At 48.6% G+C, this 13,598-nt stretch overlaps 1 protein-coding gene across 3 annotated transcripts in view; it reads right to left on the bottom strand.

The window, feature by feature from the left end:
- Window positions 1-13,598, bottom strand: part of LOC128876337 (protein O-mannosyl-transferase TMTC2) — a 158,350-nt gene that overhangs the window by 11,731 nt on the left and 133,021 nt on the right. For all 3 annotated transcript variants that reach the window (XM_054122606.1, XM_054122604.1, XM_054122605.1), the window contains exon 7: window positions 12,377-12,621. In XM_054122606.1, coding sequence (XP_053978581.1) covers window positions 12,377-12,621 — 245 coding nt within the window. The remainder of the gene's footprint in view (window positions 1-12,376; window positions 12,622-13,598) is intronic.

The following is a 13,598-nucleotide window of genomic DNA, read 5'->3' as shown; positions in this document are numbered from 1 at the left end:
TTATCGGTTCGCGGTGACTACTTGTGGAACAGTCTGTACTCTCTACGTATGTACGTGTGTGCGCGCACGCGAACGGGGTCGTAAAGCCTCGAGTGATATCGCGGCAGCGATTAGACCCTCGTTTCGGGAACTAAATTCCTCGGAGTCCGGGGTAACCTCTGTCCCTTCACCGCCGTCATCCCTTGTGCGTCCATTTTCGCCAGGCTCGGACCCCGACAATTCTCCTGGACCCAGTGCGTTCCGCCTCGACATAGCGTTCAATGGTTTCTCTGCTCGTTCGACCGGTTCCGGCTTGACGAGAAATCAATAACGAATCCCAGTTTTTTTTCGAGAGGCTCTTGCTTGGATTCCGAGGGGGTGACCATGAGGATCCAAATGGGAAAAATGCATGGTTCGGTAGATGTCCCGGTAGAGTATAATTTTGTTGGAATTCGTTGCGGTCAGGAATACTTCTCGCGGCGTTCTCTTTTTAATTTCTTCTTCCATTTGATTACCATGGGTCGCGAACTTTCGTGTTTTCATTTTCAAACGCGAGTACGAGTGGTACGGTCGGAAACGGAGTGGTTTCTCGAAGAAATATGAATCGGAAATATGGAATAAAATTTGTTCGTAAAAAGCTTCGTTACCAAACACGCGTACGTTTTAGCGACACTTGGTTAATTTACATTGGCGAGCATTTATTATATAATTGTAATATTCGTGTAAATACTCGGTAGAAACCTGAAGACCGCGATACCGATGATTTTGTTTCCCGTCTCGAGGGATCCTATTCGATTCGAGCGGAACACCTGACCACGTCGCATACCTAAGTATCGCGATACTTTGAACATCGTTCCCGTGAAATTAAATTCCCTCCCATGGCTCCCGGGGATGATTTTTATCTTTCTCTCGTCGTTTCAATTGCGCGAAAAGGAAATTGAATCGCCCAGAATTGTTTTCAGCTCGAAGAGGGAAAGAGAGCGGGAACCAGAACGAAATTATAGTTTTATGGGGCACGGAAAATATCCTACGCGAACGGGGCGATTATTTTTACGTCGTTCCAACGGCCGAACTAATCCACGTTGACACGGCTCCGCTCGACAACACCCCTGCCTTGCTACCTTTGTGCTTCTTTTTTTTTTTTTTTGTGCCGGCTGCCGCGGACTTTCGACGACAGCACATGGCGCAAACTTTGGGGATTTTTCGTCGCCGATAGGTAAGAATCGAGTTTCACGGAGGCGAGCGGTGGCCAGATTGTAAGTTTTTCGCCGCCTGGGACCGGCTGCTGGTCGAATTAGAGTCGCAGTAGATACGGCCGGTCTTAATCAGACGGCGGAATCGATAAATCCAGCGGACACATCGCCGTAAAGAAAGTCTGACTGGCGAGAGTTTAACTTTTCAGGGACGTTTGTTTTCACGTACGCGTTTCGAAACTGTTTCAGCCATACGTTCTGCAATGTCGCGCAACCGCTCAAGCTCGATATTTATATTTGTCTCGACTGGTATACGCGTAACGTCCGATGGTCGCGTAGCCTTTCGTCAAAGCGTTACGCGCCTTCATCCGTACGCGACTCTGATTCTCGTAGGATTTCGTTATTTAAAAAGCATCCGCTGCTTCTCGCGTTTCTCGAGATACTCGCGAGCGATTCGCGAATGGTCCGAAAGCCGACGTGGCACGGGGTCGGGCAGGAAACGGCGACGGGAGGGGAGTAATCAGAACGAGACTAAGAGACCGTTGGCATTAACGAAGCTTCGACGCAGCCTTTGAATTGCGCTCGCTTTGAAAAGGCTCCTTTCCTCGTTTGCGACGACACGGGAAAGGACAAACGGCCTGGTTTCAGCAAACCTCGAACGAACGATGACGACGACGACGACACTGCGCGACAAAGGCCGCGATGCAAAAGCAAAAGTGCTTAATTCGAGCGAGTACCGGCGTCCGTGTAACTCCGCCGTTACTCTTTTTCTCCCTCGCCGTGACGTTTTTTTCCGCGGGTCCGCGCAGAGGCCGACACGCCGCAAAATTTTGGTCGGCGGGGGAAAACTGTAACGAAACGAAGGAGGACAGAAGGAGGAACGGAAAGAGGGACATAGGTACGTACAACGAACGTTCCTCTCGGAAGATTAAAGTGCGCTCGGTGCAACCAGAAAGCGAGTAGCCGGGAAATGGCTCGCGTTACAATTAAAATTGCAGGATCTAGTTAAAAATACGGTCCGGTCGAATAAAATAGTTTGTACAGAATTTGCGTAAATTTACGTAATAGAGTAAACAGAATTACTAGATGAAAAAACATTCGGTCCACGCAACGGCTGCTCGTTGATATTATATTTACTAATCCTTTAAAAGTAATAATCAAGCTCGTACTCTTTTGTACACCGTACACATAACGAGTGATCGGAAGAAAGCACGGAGAAGAGGGGCGCAGGGACGTACAATGGACGTACCTCTGGAAGATTAAAGTGCGCCGGGTACGGCGGCGAGCGAGCTACCGGGGAATGGCTCGCGTTAAAATTAAAATTGCACACAAAAAAACCCGCAGCCGTCGAGGCTGGTTGGGTTAGGCGGATCGTAGTTCGAGGCGGACGACGCCGACGGGAGTGGAGCAAGGCCGTTGGCTCGTAATTTAAAAGCTTCTCGGTGGTTTTTAGCCGACTTCGCGAAGGCATTAGGGACCCACCGACCACCGGTAATGTACCACGACGTTTCTTGAAATCTCTTACGGTTTTCACGATCGACCCGCGCTGCTCGCTGGAACGTAGTTCAATCGTTCTCGAGCATGGCTGCTAGAGACATTCAGCGAAATGAATTAAAGCCTTTACACGAAACTTTACACGAGAGTGTACCACGCTTTTCTTCGCAATCATCTATATATATCATATCGTTCGAAGAACTAGGAGTATCGTAACGATGAAATCGTTGCTCGAGACTGCTTCCGACAGATTGGAAATCCGTGAATGTTTGATCGAGCGAACATTCATTTGCGTTGCAACGACGAATTCCAGAAACGATCTGTTCGTCCATTAAATTCGCCGCACGCCTTCGCGTTTACGTTCAAACGGAGAAATCGCGATTATAGTTTCTGAAACAGTCGGCATTATTTCCGTCGGTGATCGACTTGCCGCGAAAGTACTTTTTCATTACAACGACGTCACCGTTTCGCTCCCAACGACGACGAAACACAAAAAACCGACCGGATTCGATTCGATTCGATTCTCCGCGCTATTGCTCGTCGTTCCGCTTCAATTTAATCAACCGCGGCAACCCCATAAAATCCTTCGATATCTTACAATTTCGCGAAACTGGTAGCGCGTAAGTTGCACTCAGTTGTAATCGAAGCTGTAAATTAAAAGGAATTAGGAAGTCGGAGTTACGAAGTATTAAAGATTCGAGAATAGAGTTTTTGTTGTTTTATTGTAGGAATGTCAAGTTCGAGAAGGTTAAACGCACGGAAATGTCATCTGTATTCTCGACTGACTTCATTTTAGGATCTTGCACGTTACGCGCGGAAACGAGTAGAACGAGGACGCCCATAGTCAGACGCGTGGGTCGAGGTTATTGCGCGTATCCCGGTTGAAGTACTAACGTTGATTGCCTTGAAAACGAAGTCCCGAGGGCATGAATTTCATTCAAAATCTTGAACCTACCCTGTACCTCGAGTCGCCCAATGTTCTCTCGTATCGGGAACTTTGATCCCAATAATAAACTAAAATAAAAGCTTTGTCAACGACAAGAGGTCGTAAGTACCTATATAAAACTTGTCCCGCGACCAAAAGAATTTTTAATAATTTCTCAAACCGGCCCCGCGTAGCCCGCGGCAAGACGTATCTTCCCCTTCGCAGCTCAAAGTTTCTATGGATCGGTTTACCGCCCTTCGCCGAGTCCCGACGCGGATATCACGGGAGCCCTGAAAATTTTATCGAACGGCAGGAAAAAGGAACCCGTCGATCTGTGACATTATCGACTCTATTACGGCCACGGCCGCAAGCGCGCACCCTGCTTCCAGCGTTGGCCTTGTCCCCGGAGCGGAGTAACCCTCGAAGCGTTCAAGACGCCAGCCGTGACGTTCAGTTTTACCATTCAGAGCCTTGGCAACCGCTCGTAAGTGGTCGCGGGGAAAAAAATGAAAGAGAGAAGAAGCAAGAAGAGAGATCTTCCCTTACATTTTCCACTCCGACACCATGGAAGTTTCCCTTCCGACCCCTGTCATCGCGCGTCCCGCCCTCGGCTCAGTCGCCAGTCGGACGCCAGAAGGCGGCGAACAGTGGAAAAAGTGAATTTCGCGGCCTTAAGCTCTCCCGAGGATCGACTGCTGGGGTCTCGAAGAGAAGAAGGAAGCTCGGAAGGATTTGACGAGCTCTCGACGAATTTACGAAGTAATGGGAGAGGATGGAGCAGAAGAGGGGAAGGTCGAAGCGTGTTCCTGGCGAAATTACGAAACGGGACGGGACGAGACGGGAATGGAATTCGGGTGGGAAGTTAGGTCCGAGCCAGAGTTGCGAAATGAGGTACGGCAGGACGAGTGGAATGGAGATTGGAGGGTGTACGTGGATATACGTGCAACACGTGCGCGCAGAGGGAGGGGAGAGATCAAGGGACGAGGGAGAAGGGTGGGATAGAGAAGATGGAAAGTAAGAGGGGCCGCGAAATTACCTCGAGCAGCATTGCGCATCGGTCCGGAGGGTTGCGACCACCTAATTAGCCACTCAAACAGCGCTGCACAAAGCGGCCCTCTGTTATTAAAACGATACACAAAACGGGAAACCGGTGCTATTTTTCGAGCAGGAGGAGCGGTCGATGCCAACGAAGGATCGTTGCTCACGACTTCGGTAGACCAACTGTTCGTTGTTAAAAGTCGAGAAGCTTGGAAATTAGTTACTGGAGGACCTCTGATAAGACCGCAACCTATGCTACCTGTTTTGTCAGTTTGGTCGCCAATCCCAAAGTTGCCGCGTGCTCGATTACTACTTTTTCTTTTATTAAAAAGCATAATTAAATAATAATTTAAGAATTTTCTTACAGAAAATATATCGTTATTAATACATTCTGTATTCGAGTTTCGTTTTGACTAGTACAGTTGGGAAAGAATCGCCTTAAACACGATCGATCCGCGAATTATTTGTCATTCCCGTTTCCCTTTCGCGAAACTCGATCGGAGTTTCTCCGTAACGTTGTCGAATTTCCCGCAAGGGATAGGAGGGCCGAAACGCAAACAGAAAACGAACAGTGATAACGATTCCCCATCATAAGGGAGGAAGAAAGGAACCGGAGGGTCGGTTGATTAATGAAATCGACGCGTGTCAACGCACCGTTTCGTGCCGTGGCGTGTTGATACGCATCGCGCGTAGAGGCTAAACGAAACAGGGACGAAACTTTCCGGTTATTAATTTTCTCTTAGACGTTCGGCGGTTTATTTGTACCGGTGGGATTAACGCTAAGTCGGCAAGTTTTTAGATATTAATCGACGCGACAATGAGAAGGGAAACTCGCTGGCGAAAATTTTCCACCTATTCTTCCTATGATAGACGAAATCAATCGGGAACCTAATCGTTCTAGCGGGCTGATCTCGACTCGTGGCAAATTGGTTGTTCCTCGCGAACACCGTCTTCCATATTCAACGATCGTCGAGCGGTGTCGTCGACTCGACGAGGATGCTAATGAAACCTGGGATTCCGTAACTGTTCGGGTGCGCGTTGCCTCGGAACTACTGTCGCAACGTACGCGAGGAATTCCAACCCGCACGCTGCTACGTCATCGACGAATTAACGATGGGTAGAGTAGCAGGATCGTGTGCTAGATACGAATGGGAGGTTAAGCAGAATTAGAGGATAAATGGAGAAAAGTGACAAATTCGCCACTATACGAACTGTAATTTTCTTTCTATTCGAAGCTGAGCAACTTTTTAGCTAATTGAACCAAGTGGAACGTAAACCAGTGGAAAGATATAATCTTGTTGGCGACTCCGTCAGTCTGTGCTTCACAGCGATCATGACGTTGACGATATTTCAGGGGCATTTATTATTTAGCATTCGAGGACGAGAGAGTGTGTTGGTTTAGAGCGAAAGTGGCGACGGATTTTGATCTGCCAGAGACCGAAGCTACTCGCTTTCAGACAGTCCTTCCCGTTCCTGAAATGTTTTAGGAAAGGTAAATGTAATTATTACGGAACTACATTTATTCGTCTACTGTTCACGATATAAAATGTTCAAGACTATACACATTTAAATGCAGGAAATAGGATAGAGGAATTACTGAAAATTGTTCAATACGCGATCGTCCTGTGACTGTTGCGGTAAAAGATTTCATTTGGTCGTCGCATTTGGCGGATGCGCTTACGCGATTAAGTTTACGAATAGTGATTTAAGAAAGAACAAGTTAGGAAAACGAAAAGCTATTCACGTAAACTACGAATTAATAAAGCTTTCGGTGATCCCGAAGCTCAAGTTTCGTTAGTTTCGCGATATATCCGTCGCTGGATGAAAGAAAGTCTCGCGCAGCTGCAGACAGTCGGCACGTTCGCGAATTGTTTGCGATCTCCGAGAAACGAGGCGCGTAATTACGAGTGCACGAGCGTATAATAGATAGCGAGGCAGGCGTTCGTCGCAGCGCGGCTCTTTTCCGGCATTCCAGAAACCACGGTCGATAGCTCGCGTCTGCGGAGCCTGCTCCTTTCCATTCTCCTATTATCGTGATCCGTGATTGTTGTTGACGTTTGCTCAACGAACGACCCGCTTTTTCGACTTTGAAAAACACTCTGGTTCGATCTAACGATGCATTTCCTTCGCCAGCCTCTTCATCGCGATCTGTGTCCGGGTGCAACTCGATGGATCTTTAAAGACGTGTACGGATTATCGATCCACGTGTTTTAAGATTGAGAATCTTTTTATTCTCAAACAGCCGAAATTCATGTCCCATTGTACGGTGAAAAATGCCGCGAGGCGGTGAAATTGGTGGGTGGTAACGAAACAACCTTACAAAATATTAACAACTGTCACTTGATTTTCAATCTCTCCAACTCTTACACATTTTACATCTTCGCTCGACAGTCGGAATAAAATTGCGAGCGAATCGCGATCTATTTATCAATCGCGCATCTGCGCGTCTTGTTTCGCTTTTTCTATAGTCGTTCGACCGTTCGTCCAACCGCCACGAAACGGCAGCTCCGAGAGCAATTTACGCTCGTTCGCGAGGAATTACTCCCCATCCCCGGTTGGGGTGTGTGCGCGCGCGGGCGCGACGGTTTGAATCACGGGCTCGGGTTCGTTCATTGAATTACAGAGGAACAACGAGTGCTCGAAATTTTTGACGTTCATTAAACGGGCTCGGAGAGTTCTTTTCGAGTCACGGTTTTTCCCTTTTCCAACGGTCGAGCCAACCCTTCGCCGCGTTTTCGTTTCGGCGAAGCGCGTTGCGAACGTCCAACTCTCGCGTAATAATTTTAACTCACCCCGTGACGCGGGGGAATAAGACGATAAATCCTCCACACCGACTAAATACCGATGAATCACGCGGACTGCGTGCTAACTACGAACGAATACGTTATGAAATGTAATGAGTTATGGAACAGCCGGCGTTGAACGAGTACGCGTCAGAAAGGGGTGGCCGATTCGAGAAGGTGCGAGAACGCGAATCGCGATCGCCGTTTACTTTTCGCGTTACGTCATCGATGATACAGTCAAGGAGACCTGGACGAAAACCCTCCAAACGTGGTCCGTCGTTCGAGCGTTGAGGTAACGCGTGTCTCGGACCCGTCTAACCGGATCAGGTTTTTATCTGGACCTTTACGAAACGTAAATTACGCCTGGATTTAATGTTCCCTTGCACGTGATACCGGGTGGCTAACGTATCTAACGACGGGCCGTGTCACACGCGATAAAAAAGCCTCCGGGACAAGGCTCGCAATTTTCGTTTACTTCGGTCTTAACAAGTCTCGTTGCCTTTACGGGTCGACTGCTTTCGATAAGTACGTTTGTTAAACAGTGGTCGTTCGACTCGCGAATTTAAATTTCTGGGTGGTCCGTCTGACCCACCTTTCGCGAGACTCGTATTGCCGTATATAATTATAAAAAAAATACACTTTTATTTGGTTATAGATTATTACATATATAAAATATAAAAATTATCGCGTGGCCTGCGCTTAATGTGTCAAGATGATTGTTTAAGATGTTCAAACATCTTTGTACGACAAATCGAATACTTTCCCACGATTCGTCCCGTGTGATGTTTTTGATTCGGCGATGCATCGCAGCTAATACACGCGTGTACAATAAACGTGGAAACGGACCGAATTCGAATCGCAGAATTCGTAGAACGAAGGCGATAACGTCGCTCGCGCCGGGATTCACGGTCGCCGGACCGACAAGATAGCCTTTCGAATCGTAACTTTAAATTGGCCGGCAGAGTGATATCGGTGGCTTACGCGAACAGCATCGCGGAGAGCTTTCGTCGTGCCGGACGCTTTCCCGCCACCGACGGTCTCTGTCTCTTCTTTTTGCTCCTTTCCGTACTTTAATACCCCCAGCCGGTCGGCCGAAACTTTGACCCTTGCCGTAACTAGTTATAATGCTCGGCCGTCTCGTTTCACAGAGAAATTATACGAAATTATACCGACCCCTCCTCCGCGAATCAGTATGAAGCGCGAATGCGTCTCTCGAACTTGTCTATGGGAACGTGTGATCAGGACCGGCCGTATCTACTGGGGCCTATATGCGACGCGTACAGGTCGCAGTAGATACGGCCGGTCTTGATCAGACGGCGGAATGAATAAATTCTGCGGATAATACGCGTCGCATATATACGGTTATTGTATCGGACCCCGACAATTCTCCTGGACCCAGTGCGTTGTATGCACTGTATGCAAAGTATGAAAAACTACGTTCGTCTCGAACGGTGGAACTCGGAGGACGGTAGTTACGACCGTGTCCCGGGTGTCTAGAGGACCCGAAACGTAGGAATTTCGATTCGTTTCGATGTCAAATATTTCGGGATTCCTTCGTTTGGGTGAGAAGGGTTTAATCAATTAGACGGACCGGGGGATCGCGGAGAAAAGTTTCAGTGGAAACGTGCCAGTACGACTTCCTCGGATTCTCCAATCATAGATGACCGAATATAGAGGGGGAAGAGGAGGAGGGTACGTAACGAGCACGTTGGATAGCGATACGGGGCGCGACGAGGGGACGCGGAGTGGTCGGCGGGTAATGTACCGTGCACACGATAAAAGCAATGTGCGGTGAATAATAAAAAGGGCCCAGGGGCTGGGGGATGCTTCTTAAAATTCGAAACGGTCGGACAGTAATAAATTATTAATCCCATTTAACCAGAGATTTCCCGTATTTGCATTCAAATTCATCGGCGATTCGTGGTCCGAGCGAACCAGGGTATCGCGGTCGGTATCCGTTCCGATTTGTCGATGGTGGTGCGTCCAGGGGCGCGGGATGCGCGACGGGAGCACGTCTCCTCTCTTCCGGGAATGTCCGTTGTTTAACCATTACCACGGCGAAGTACAAAAACGGAGAAATCCGAGAGGGTTTTTCAAAGAACGACCCCATCGATTCTGGGCGGACGTCAAAATTCGAGTAGCACACGGTCACGGAGAAACACCCTCGCCGTCACGGTGTGCGGCAACGTGAGTTATCTTTACGAGTTCAGACCCCACTGTGAATGCCTCCGTTCCAAGCACGTCGCTCTAACGAGCTCGAAACACATCGGGAACACGCTTCCGTGGATTTTCAACGGGACGCCCCGCGCCGCGCCGGAAACGGCTGGTGGGTCCGAATTCCGTTTTCTTGGCGCGTTCGCGCGACGTTTCTCGCGTGTGCTACACACACACACGTTCATCCGGGGTGAAACTGCACGACGGCACAGGGTCGGTTGCCGCGGCCGAAGCCACGAAAGGGCGAAAAATACTTTTCGTATAAATTGTCGCGCAGGAATTCCACGACGATGCACCGAACAAAACGCAGCCACGGGCGGAGCACGTAGCGACGCGCCGACGTTGCCACCGCGGGGTAGTTAGGGGCACCGGAGGGTGGAAACGGGAGAGAACCCGGGGAAGGGTGTATCTCGTAAAAATGCAAACTTCTCGCGTCTCCGTCGAAGTCGAGCGCGACGACATGGTCGTTGCGCGAGCCGTTGTCGTCGCCGTCGCCGTCGCCGTCCGAAAAGTTGCCGCTAGCGATTGTGCTAGAGAACTCTCGAGAATTTTTCATAAATTTCCAGTCTCGACTCGCGAGGAGGCAACCGTCGAATTTTTCAAGATTTCTGATTCGCCGAGTCAGAATCTCCCGAATAGTTTCAGCTCTGCTAGATGAAGCACGCGTTTCACCGGAAGAAACAACGTCCAGTCATCGACGATGATCGAGCGGCTAACTCGGAATTGCTAGTTGCTTGGATAATCTTGAAAAGCAATTAAGAGTTCCGTCGTAGACGATGCCGACGGAAAGGTCGAAAATCACTTCTGGGTAGAACGTTTTTCAGTTTATGGGAAGTTCGCTGGGTTACGTTTCCAGCGGAAAATGTTGTAAACTTTTGAAATTTCGCGCAGTCTGTTCACCGATCTTTCCGTTTCGTGATTAAACACTTCGAGATGGATTCCGTCGATTATTCAGTTTTTTTCCAAATGATTTTTTTCAGTTTTGTTCCGCCAAATGGCCAACTTTGTATAGTAAGCCACTGTCTATACGCATTCCACTTTATATCTGGACATTTCTGCAAATTTCTTTCCCAACGTTGGATCGAAACGGGTCGCATGTCAATGCAGATTCAATAGATAATTTAGATAGCATCCCGAGCATACGGAAGTACGATACCTGGTAGCAAATATTTATTTTAAGGAGACTGATATATTTTGCTTCGTTCCATCGATATCAATTCCTTGTCGTTTTATGATGTATCGATGCTTTCAATCGTTCCGTTTCCCCGATCCGTTTCCACTCGGTATAAATAAAATACTCTGGTCGGAGTAAGCAAGCAACGGATAAGGAACATTATCCGATCGCACCGATTCGATTTTTACGAAAGTTTGGCGCAAGAAACACGGACCGTCGAAGAATATTAGACTCGTGTTACTTTCGGAGTATTCTAGTCGTGGAATGTTCCTTGGAAGACGTTCCCTCGATGCACATTTTCGAAGGGATTAACGTGCTCGCGTTGGAGTAAAGAAGTTTCGCGAGGGTCGCGAGAGGAAACTCGGTGAATCTTTCGCGCGGAAATTTGCAGGAGATTAAATGAAAATTGAAAGAGTTAAACGCGTCGGAATTTTTCAGCGCGCAGCGAGGAAAAGAGTGGATAGATTGCACGGAAGATACGGGTAGGGGGAGTCATCGCGCAGGATTACGACGAGCTTAAAATTTTTAATTTTGGTTTACGACGCGACTGAAAATCATATTTGCGGACGGCGCGCATACGCGCGCCTCGTCCCGAGCTGGAAACAACGTCGGTTCGACAATCTCATTTTCCCGGTAACTACTTTTTGCATTGTTCATCGGCAACGTGGAGTTTTGCCCGCCTGATAAACGTTAATTACGCGAAAACCTTCCGGTTGTCGGCGAATTAGTCTCGACCGTCGAAAAACTGTCTTGTTCGGCCCTCCCTGATCGATAAAGTATAACGCGGTCGAACTCTCGAAAATTTAGCGAACGCGATTGATGGCTCCGGCAGCGCAGGTGCTCGTCCCGATAAACAAGAGTTTTGTTATCGTGCAATTTGTCTGCTAGCTCCGCGTTTAATCGAATTAACGCTATTAAAGTCAATGTGCGCTCGGAATTCTCTCGCGTGAATTCGATCACGCGTAATCCAATCGACACGTGTTTTTCGTTTCTGTAGTCTTTCGCGATGCAACGTGCGCGTGCCAGGGTGAATTGTTTGCGATGCATTAACGTATCGCAACTAGAAACGAATTTAAATCTATTTCAATGGCAACGCGAACAGAAGTGAGGATTTTCTGAGAGGAATTGAAACGAGGGTTTCGAACAACGATCCGTAGAAAATAAACATTACAAACGAGGGCTATGTGCGCATTTAGGTAGACGAAATATTCAAATTCATCGAATACACGGTGAAATTGCACCAGCGACAACAGTAACGGACAATGTCAACGATCGTGAAGTGACAAAGACAATATTTCTGATTGGAATTGGTATTTCGTCTCTGAATTGACGAAACGAAAATCGACGTGTAAGAGAGGGACCGGAGTTACGTCAAAACACAGAGAGCTCATCGATATGCGCGATGGTATGCTATTGTAAATCGCTTGGTTGGACCGGTTCAAGGATGCATGGATCGTCAAAGGGAATTCACGGATGCGCGACCGCCGGCGCCGGCGTCTAAGTGGCGCACGAGCGTTCCTCGCTTCCCGACAGCTGTATCGCGTTAATGGAGTAACGAACGGGAATGTGAACTGACCTGAGGTGGATAGTGATCCGGCATGGCGTGGAGAGCTTCTCTGTACGCGGACAAGGCCCTTTGTAATCTACCCTGATCGGCGTAGAGGGCGCCTAATTGAAGGAGGGCCTGCACTCTCGCCGCCTCGTGAGCCCTTTTGTCCTTGAGACCAGACCCGTCCAAGGATGCACCTGTCCGCAAAACCGCAGCAGCCTCCGTTCCGCGTCCGACCGTGGCCAGCGCCGCGCCCAGATTCACGTAAGCCTCTGCAAAGACAAACGATAAGGATCATGAGCACCGTCGGATTACGAGATTTCCTTCGTAGATCCGCATCGCTGCGCTCAGAGATCGCCCATGAATTTATATAAATCGAACCGGCCCGCTTTTTTCCATTTCTCCTACCTAGATTCCACCAGACAAGCCCATTTCTTCTTCTTACGGACTCTCTTACGCTTTGCTCGTCGTCGTTCTTGATTTTTTCCTCTCTTTTTCCCACCCCTCGGATTCTTTGGAAATCTGGGATTACTCGGAGAGGAATTGGTTCGAGAACCGGGCAAATTCTCTTGCTCTGGTCTGCGCGCGATTTAAATTATAATCGAGTTATTATCTCTATTTGCCACAAAAAGAATCGTATAGTTTCGCTATTATTTGAAATTGTTTATCGACAGCTCATTGGTCTGGTCGTCGTGAACGGACCTACCGCGATACATGGAGAATTCGGTTTGAAACACTTGCCCCGAGACGGTGATATAGTATAGCAGCGACGAGGGCCAATTTTCGGTGTGTTTGGCGGGTAAACAAGAGCAGCGGTTCAGAATATTCGAGCGAAAGGGCCGCTCCGTTCCTTTACAATTCGGACGAGCCGAGCGACGTCGGTCTTTAGCGTGAATTCAGACATTCATGGCGTCGCGACCACTTCGCTTCTTGGTCTGTCCGTTTCTAATTAAAAGGGCATTGCCGTGGTTCCGGACGGGAGGCTGGCTTTCACGGGCTGACGGCGAATCGGGTTAAGTCCGCATGAATTTCCGCCGCCGCGACGGCGAGCTGCTCGCCTTTTGTCGCGTACTCTTCGCGTTTCTCGACCTGGCCGGTAATTACTAAATATCGTGCGAACCGCCGTACGCCCGGGATCGTTCGTGAAAGCTGCGAGAAGCGAAGATTAAGTTGGCTTTCCAGCTAATTTCAGCCGTTTCTTTCGTCTCTATTCAGCGTGCGTCGCGTTTCGCGAAAATCTACATTGAAA

Source organism: Hylaeus volcanicus, chromosome 5, assembly GCF_026283585.1.
Source record: "Hylaeus volcanicus isolate JK05 chromosome 5, UHH_iyHylVolc1.0_haploid, whole genome shotgun sequence".
NCBI classification, from domain to species: Eukaryota; Metazoa; Arthropoda; class Insecta; order Hymenoptera; family Colletidae; genus Hylaeus; species Hylaeus volcanicus.
Note: the sequence above shows the minus strand (reverse complement) of the source record. Positions and strands in the feature narration are given on the sequence as shown.